Source organism: Xenopus laevis, chromosome 8L, assembly GCF_017654675.1.
Source record: "Xenopus laevis strain J_2021 chromosome 8L, Xenopus_laevis_v10.1, whole genome shotgun sequence".
NCBI lineage: Eukaryota > Metazoa > Chordata > Amphibia > Anura > Pipidae > Xenopus > Xenopus laevis.
Window position 1 is genome coordinate 133,203,621 of NC_054385.1, and position 8,455 is coordinate 133,212,075.

An 8,455-nucleotide genomic window follows, 5' to 3' on the forward strand; every position below is an offset into this window, starting at 1 on the left:
CTAGAGAGGCCTTGGAGGACTTTCATGTGGTTCAGGAGGCACACTGATATTAAGCTCCTTTGATTGAGAACCTCCTGGCTTTCATAGCTGAGGCCATTACAGCAAATATCACACCAAGGACCCTGTAATATGGAGCAGCCCCTACATCTTCAAACCCTCTATGACATCAAGGGAACTAGAGTGTGGGCTAAGTTTAGAGGACTTGCCAACTTGTCCCACCAGTTGCCACTGTGGCCTTCCCTAGCCAAGAACTATTTGAGTGACAATTCCACTACATCACTGGTCTCACTTTCTTTGTGATGAAACCTCCTTTTTTCTAAACGCAAGGCATGCATTGGGGCCCCTGGAAGGTTCCATTGGTAAATTCAAGGAGAGCCCCCTGCTGACTGGCATTGCTTTGCTACAGCTACACCCATTACCCACAAGGCACTCTGAATTGCTTCTACTGACCCTCCCAGGTTGCCATGTCCCACCACTCTACTGCCCCTACATGGTGGGCTGAACTTGCACCAAAATGCACATTAACACATGTGGCCGAACCAGATACAATTTATGTATAACAGTGCGGGTGCAAGAAAAACAAAGTGACGGCAGAATACGAACTGACAGAGAGTTTTATTGACACAGCCATGAACCATACAGCAAATTTACAGCAAAATCCGGCAGTGCCGCGCTCACTTGCTCAAACTCTCCTCTAGGGCGATGGAGATGAAACAGAAGAACATTGCGAATTCCTCATAAGTGACTTTCTTGTCTCCATCCATGTCCATCTTGCCCATCACTCCCTTCAGAATTTCATCTTTCTTTGCGTTGTTCTGTTGGCCAAAAAGACTCTGCATTATTCACTCACTCCAATCAGTCAACTAACATGAGTATCGTATGCCCCAGTGTAGGAACCAATGGCAGCCAATCATGTGTGCCCAGAACATTCCTTCTCTGTATATTTGTATTTATACATATGGGAGGAGGAGGTGCCATATTGATTCCCTTAGACAGTACAGTATGAGGGTATAGCTTATTGTGTGCCCAGAACATTCCTTCTCTGTATATTTGTATTTATACATATGGGAGGAGGAGGTGCCATATTGATTCCCTTAGACAGTACAGTATGAGGGTATAGCTTATTGTGTGCCCAGAACATTCCTTCTCTGTATATTTGTATTTATACATATGGGAGGAGGGAGGTGCCATATTGATTCCTTTAGACAGTACAGTATGAGGGTATAGCTTATTGTGTGCCCAGAACATTCCTTCTCTGTATATTTGTATTTATACATATGGGAGGAGGAGGTGCCATATTGATTCCCTTAGACAGTACAGTATGAGGGTATAGCTTATTGTGTGCCCAGAACATTCCTTCTCTGTATATTTGTATTTATACATATGGGAGGAGGGAGGTGCCATATTGATTCCTTTAGACAGTACAGTATGAGGGTATAGCTTATTGTGTGCCCAGAACATTCCTTCTCTGTATATTTGTATTTATACATATGGGAGGAGGAGGTGCCATATTGATTCCCTTAGACAGTACAGTATGAGGGTATAGCTTATTGTGTGCCCAGAACATTCCTTCTCTGTATATTTGTATTTATACATATGGGAGGAGGAGGTGCCATATTGATTCCCTTAGACAGTACAGTATGAGGGTATAGCTTATTGTGTGCCCAGAACATTCCTTCTCTGTATATTTGTATTTATACATATGGGAGGAGGGAGGTGCCATATTGATTCCTTTAGACAGTACAGTATGAGGGTATAGCTTATTGTGTGCCCAGAACATTCCTTCTCTGTATATTTGTATTTATACATATGGGAGGAGGAGGTGCCATATTGATTCCCTTAGACAGTACAGTATGAGGGTATAGCTTATTGTGTGCCCAGAACATTCCTTCTCTACACAGGCTGTTAATTATGTTACTGGAAAGGGGGCTTATGATCTAAAGTTGGGTTTGTAGAAGGAAATACCCGTGTGGGGTGAGGAGAGGGGGGTCAATATCCTACAGGCATTAATAAAATCACTAAGAATAAAGCTCAGATGCTCAGTGCACATGCAGGATAAAGAGAAGAGGATGCCGCATGTCTCAGACAGTCAGTTTTACTTACACACAGAGAGGGGAATTCCTTCACGGCCAAATCCGTAAGTTCATTCTGGTTCAGGCTGGAGCAGTCTCCGTCCTTGCCGGCGTACTTCTTGAAAGTGGCAATCAGATGGATGATCAGTTGTTCTAGATTTCCAGCCATGGTTTCTTTTTAAAAGAAAAAGGAGTCTGTCATTCCCATGGCAATATTCTGTCAAAGCCTAGTACTTAGGGCCCTACAGCAGCACAGAGGGCCAAGGAAAAGCCAACAAAAAATACACATAGGTGCCTATATATTAGCTACCTATCTAGAGCAGACAGTAACCCTTCCAACACTTTCCTCTTGTCTCTATATATTAGGTGCCTATCTAGTGCTACCAATCCCTATTTCTGTAGGGAAATGAGAGAGAGCAGACAGTAACCCTTCCAACACTTTCCTCTTGTCTCTATATATTAGGTACCTATCTAGTGTTACCAATCCCTATTTCTGTAGGGAAATGAGAGAGAGCAGACAGTAACCCTTCCAACACTTTCCTCTTGTCTCTGTCTCTATATATTAGTACTACAATAAATGTTTCGGTGGTGCCACACCTAGGGATGAGCTATAGAAGAAGGTAATAAGGAAGCAGAACTGGCACTCAAACGGATCCACAGAACTAGAGATATTCCGTTAATTCTGGAGCACCTTGTTCTCCCCTAACTATAGAAGAAGGTGCCAGGCCCAGAGTAAGATGCCAGGCTGAGACAGAAGCTATAGAGAAGGTACCAGTAAGGAGAGGCAGAAGTAAAAGCCACTTACCTAGATTATGAGAGCACACAGGTAAGTGATGGAGAAATAAACAGCAGTTCTGTGAGAGGGAGAAGCACCGTTTATATACAGAGCAAAGGGATCTGCCCCTCCTATGAATAAAGGGTTGGGATAGGTAAGTGGGCGTCAGGCCTCACCCCTAATCATTAACTGCTACAGGGCGTGGGGTAATGGCCCAATCCCTGACATACAGCACCCTGTCTGAGCTCTGGTGGGCTTAACCCTTTCCATATCAGTGCAGAAGGGCCACTCCCTGGAATCAGCTCACTTTACATTACAGAGATGTGTATCTGTGTATATCAGTGTGTGTGTATCTGTGTATACAGTATGTGGACAAGCAGAGCAGTGTGTGTTTAAAGGGGACATACCCCATCTCTACTATTGCGTGTGCCAAAGAACAGGGCAAGGGCGCACACACTTAATTACATATGCAAAGTGATGCTCCAATTAAAAGCTCGCTGGTGCTATGCCAACCATATTAGTCGTATACAATACATTAAGGGGTGAAACCCAGTTCTTTGTAGAACCCCCTTATCCAGGAGAGACTGCAACTGTAGGATAGTGTTTATAGTAAGAGCTTATGGCGTATGGGGATGGGTCAGGTGGAATAATTTGTATAAGGCCTTTATTGCCCCCCAAAAGAGAACTCCCACATTGCTCGGTCCCCCCTCTATTCCACTGATCTGAGCTTCTGGCAGGGGGAACACAGCTCTGCTTCTTACAGGCTGGAGCCAACGCCCAATGAGTCACCAAATAACCATCCGGTGCTTTACCCTAAACAGAGCTCGTACCCCTCCTGCTCCTCTCCCAGGGGTGTGTATTGCTCCGCACATCAAACCTTAACTCTTTGCTCTGTAATTCCCATACATGTGCATTAAAAGAATGCGTAAATGCAATCGCTAGTATCTGTCTAGCTGCTTATAGTCTGTGCACTGCCGGTTCTGACTATTGAAACAATGTAGCAGAAGCAAGACACATGCAAGGCATCGTGGGAATATCACAGCTGGCTGGAGTAGAGCTGGCTTTTGCTTTATTGTTTCTGGAGTCAGAAGCAGCAATGCAGAATAGGACATACAAATACTGCTTTGTGCTGGGCCCGCCGCCTGTCCCAGTAGCACGCAGAAGGCAGAAATCAGAAACATATTGTTCCTCTTCCCGTCCGTGGGCTGATGAAAACAAGTAAATCAGCCGCAGGGAATCAGAACATCTCCCACATCTGGTTCTGGGCCAAGTTAACTCCAGGGCAGAATATCCAAGTCAGGAGAAAATGTGACCGAGATGCAGTGCAGCGAATTGTTTGGCGTTTCTGACATTTACGGGTTGGGGGTCCTTATCATGAGGCTGGAGTCGCAACCAGTAGAATATCTCAAATATCTCATTTTTATTTGTAACATCCATTTCTCTCCAGCCAATGAGAAATATACAGATTCTAGAGGTTTGGATACCCTTAAATACAAATGGAATAGGGCTGCAGTTACCCTTTAATCATGAATAATTAATAGGGGAGTATTATCCATTTTACTGTACCGATCAATCAGATCCATGGGGTGTTTGTATGGTGACGGCAGAAGTGGGCATTACTCATATGCTAATGGTGGGTGTAAGATTTGTGCCAATGGCGGGTGTCAGATTTGTGCCAATCACAATTGATGAATTACTTGTCATTAATTCTTGTAACCTCTGGCAGTTTAGCATTGGCAGGGCTGAAGGTGGCAGTTGTAATTAAGGCGTGTCTTGCCTCGGGTGGCCCAATGGATTGGCTTTGGATGGGGCAGCTGATGACTGTTTGAAATTTAAAAAGTCGCAGGCCCCTTGGGGGCAGGGCAGTGGAGTTCAACCAATAAGGCTGTTGGCCTGGGATCCAATCAACGGAGATGCAGAAGTGAGTGGATCAGGAAAGACATTTGGGTGGGGACTGAGTACTGAGTGCTTATGGGTAATTCTAAATAATATTTGGGGGCTTACAGTTCATCAGGGTGCAACACCAGTTATTATTGGGGGTAGTGCACAATTTTGTAGAGCTCCAAGCTTTACCCATAATAACATTGTTTGCAGCCAGTTTCTGCGGCCATGTATCTCAGGGACCTTAGGGTGGCAGTTTATTCGTCCATGTCTGGGGCCAAAAGTATACATTTCTCAATTGATATCTGGTTTTAGTCAGCCAAGGTGGGCATGTGGCTGTGGATGAGGTCCTCTCCAATGGGCTTACAGGAACCAGGAGTCATCTAGTTGGTGTCCAACTTGAGCAATGATCCTCTTGCTTGGTGACTGCTCAGTTGGAGCAGAAGACTTATTGCTTGCAATAGCCATTAGGCTACTCTTCTGTGAGTTCCACCCCTCATGCGGCAGATAGTTTTTATTTCTCCTTTGTCCATGTCAAGGTTAAGAACCAATGAGGAATGAACAAGTCTCACAGTTTAGAGGAAGTAGAAGACCCCACCCAGTGATCAGCAGAAAATTTTGTCTGGGCTTGGTGACTCACCCTAAGGTGTCGTCCCATTGTGCCTGAATGAAGGGGGCAGGGAGGAACATGTGTCAGAATAGTAGTAGAGGAGAATGGGTCCCTCCTGACCTACACAAAGGGAAGGACATGCCCAATGAGGTGGATTACAGTGGGTGATGACCAAGTCAACATTATGGTGCAACAAATTAACCAAAAGTAAACCAAATGCCATAGGGTCACACCTACATGAAGGTAGCCTTGAGCAGATATTTCTGAGCCGCATGAATCACCAACTGACAGGTGCCGGGATCTACTCCCTCCCTAACGGCAAAAAGCAATAAGCCTACTGCCCGGGGGAGATTCTTTATGATTTAACCCCACCCCAACTACATATAAATAGCTATCATTTTCATATGTCTCTTTGCATATCCAAGAGAGGCTTCATTTTACTGCTTACCCAGAATCCCCTGTTTAAAGGTACACTAACTCTGCACATCACATTAGATGTATCCCCCCAACATCCCCCTTTATATAGTATTATATATACATATACACACATACATACCTCCTTGTATATTAATATGGATACAGAGTCTGCCTGTCAGGGTCCTGTATGCTTTCTGCAAACTACATTGTCTTTCTGACTTCAAGGCAAAAACTTCACTGTCCTTTTTGTAAACTTTGCCATATCGGCCTTATTACCCTTCTCATTTGGGAACAGGACTAAGTGCCTTTCCATGGGGCTCACAGACTCCAAACACCTGTTATATCTCAGCATATCCAGCAGATGCAACAACGATACAGGGAAGGTTAGGAGATAATAATTCATTGGAAGGGTCATCTGGAGACCAGAGCAAATAGAGGCCACAATGGAGACTGCATTACAATAGCAGGATTACTAAGAATAAAGGAGAAGGATGGATTCACTGGTATATTGGTTTTCTATGTTTGCTTTTCTGCCTGTGTAAATCCTTTCATAGCATAGAACCAGTTCAGCCGGTCAAATCAGCTGCAAAAGAAAAAGGGAATAAACAGAAGCCTCCAAAGGCCAGATGGGCTCATGTGTAGACAAGTGTATCTCTGTACTATTTGGGGTTCCTTATGAAAGAGACCTAAAAGAAACAAATGCCCAACCTTTAAAGGAGCAGCCTTTTCTTCACAGCCTACACATTCATAGAATTAAAATAGGGTTAATTTCCTGTGGTATTAGTTTTAAGATCCTGGCTGCTCCCTTGCTGCAATGTCAGGCTTGCTGGCCTGCAGCCACAAGTTGAAGATAGTATTTTATTCACACCATGAGTTTAGGGGAATGTGGGACCAGTGTCGGACTGGAGGGTCTGAGGCCCACTCGGACATCTGCCACAGGGGCCCAAAACAACCACCAGGCCCCTCTGTAATGGGCCCTGCCCAAGCGGCAACCCAACACCCCCCCCCATCATACCTGTTCTATAGTTGTGGACTCAATCTGGGCCTGGGGGGAGATCAGAAGGGTATCGGTCTGGGATAGGTGGGGCTCACCAGGTTTTTGCCAGCCCAGTCTGTCCTGGTGTGGGACTGCTCATCAGAGCCATATTAGTGGAAGACAGAAAGGGCAAATGCCTAGGGTTTTGAGGAGAGTTGAGTGAGAGTTGCTGAGAGAGGGGTGGAGAGAGTTGGAGAAGTTAGATAGACTTTCTGAGCAGTCTACATAACAGGGGGATGGGTGACACTAGGGTTCTTGCCTCGGGTGTCCTTCCTCATTGGCTGGCTCTGCTACTAATCCTACGGGGTTCCAAAGCAGTGGATGAGGGTCCACCTATGAGGAGATATTGATGACTAGTTATAGTGTCAGTTGGAGAGGTTAGATAGACTTTCTGAGCAGTCTACATAACAGGGAAACAGAGGACACTAGGGGCCATGCCTTGGGTATCTTTCCTCATTGGCTGGCTTTGCTGCTAATCCTACGGGGTTCCAAAGCAGTGGATGAGAGTCCACCTATGAGGAGATTTTGATGACTTGTTATAGTGTCATTTGAAGTTAACAACAATCTGTTGAAGATAATAATGGATTTATGTAAGAATGGTTGGGGTGGTAATTTTTCATATATCTGCAATCTGGTCATGACCACATGTTGGACTATAAAATTGGGTTTGAACCCAAATCGTCCACTAGAGAACAAGCCCTGGAGGATTAGCATCTCAATGATTGGAGCATTTGGTAAATTGGGCTTGGCCAAATCTGTGGTTGATAGACAACAGGACAAAGAGGTAATCGATATTGCCTCTCGGGTGTGTGTTCTTCTGCTTTCTGATACAATAACAAGTCACATGCACTGGCCATAAAATAGTCATTACACAAACATATGTCCATGATTCATGAGCAAATCCTACTGAAGCTTTGTAGTGCAGCTCTGAAGGTTCATAAGCTTATAATGAGTCATTGAGTGGCAATTAGAAAGCAGAACATGTTTAGAAGTATTTTGAAAATTCAAAAAACTATTTTGTAAATGTCAGTTTTAGGGTCGGGCTTCAATAGATGGTTGTTGGTTAAAGGAACATTATGAGGGTACTATGAACTTCATAGAGCCAACAGAGCCTTCTGCATTTTTATTATATAAATATAATAATTTGGGTACTGTTGTACTTTTGTATTGTTGTGTTTGTGGATGAACTTTTCTTGTGAGCAGGGGGAGTGATGTTAGCACAGTTTATATTAGAAAAATAAAAACAGCCAATGGGCTTTTAAGAAGCTTTTTTGAAAGTTAAGGCGACATCTACTAGTCACTACCAATGGTAAGGGTTCAATCCTGAGATAGGATACTGAAGTCTTACTGGAGCAAGATGAATGGGCAGACCCGACCATTCCTTCTGCTTCATTAACTTCGCCCTGTCTATTACAGTCTTAGATACGGCACCCTCAAGACCAGTTTGACCCAAGGTAGCCCTGCATTAATAATCACCTACTGCTTGGTACTGTCTGGGGTGTCTACTAGTTATAGAGGCTATTACACAACATCAGACCATACCAAAGTTGATTTTAGCACAGTTTAGTAAATCAACACCTGCAATGAGCCATTATTTAGCAGCCGTGGGGCTAATTGCTTTGTCTGACAGGACTATGAGCACCAGTAGAGCAAGTTCTGAAGTG

General features: G+C 44.3%; 1 protein-coding gene across 1 annotated transcript; it reads right to left on the reverse strand.

The window, feature by feature from the left end:
* Positions 1-596: 596 nt before the first annotated feature.
* On the reverse strand, positions 597-3,019 carry LOC108699649 (protein S100-A2). The gene is made up of 3 exons (XM_018231754.2): positions 2,878-3,019; positions 2,104-2,246; positions 597-815 (listed from the first exon to the last, which is right to left on the reverse strand). The coding sequence occupies exons 2-3, from the start codon at positions 2,239-2,241 to the stop codon at positions 675-677; spliced, it is 279 nt and encodes a 92-aa protein (XP_018087243.1). The 5' UTR covers positions 2,242-2,246; positions 2,878-3,019; the 3' UTR covers positions 597-674.
* Between the last annotated feature and the right edge of the window lie 5,436 nt (positions 3,020-8,455).

Coding starts and splice junctions, on each gene's coding strand:
- LOC108699649 (XM_018231754.2), bottom strand. CDS start 2,241: ATGGCTGGAAATCTAGAACAACTGATCATCCATCTGATTGCCACTTTC. Junction 816..2,103: donor AGGAATTCCCCTCTCTGTGT/GTAAGTAAAACT, acceptor TTTGGCCAACAG/AACAACGCAAAGAAAGATGA.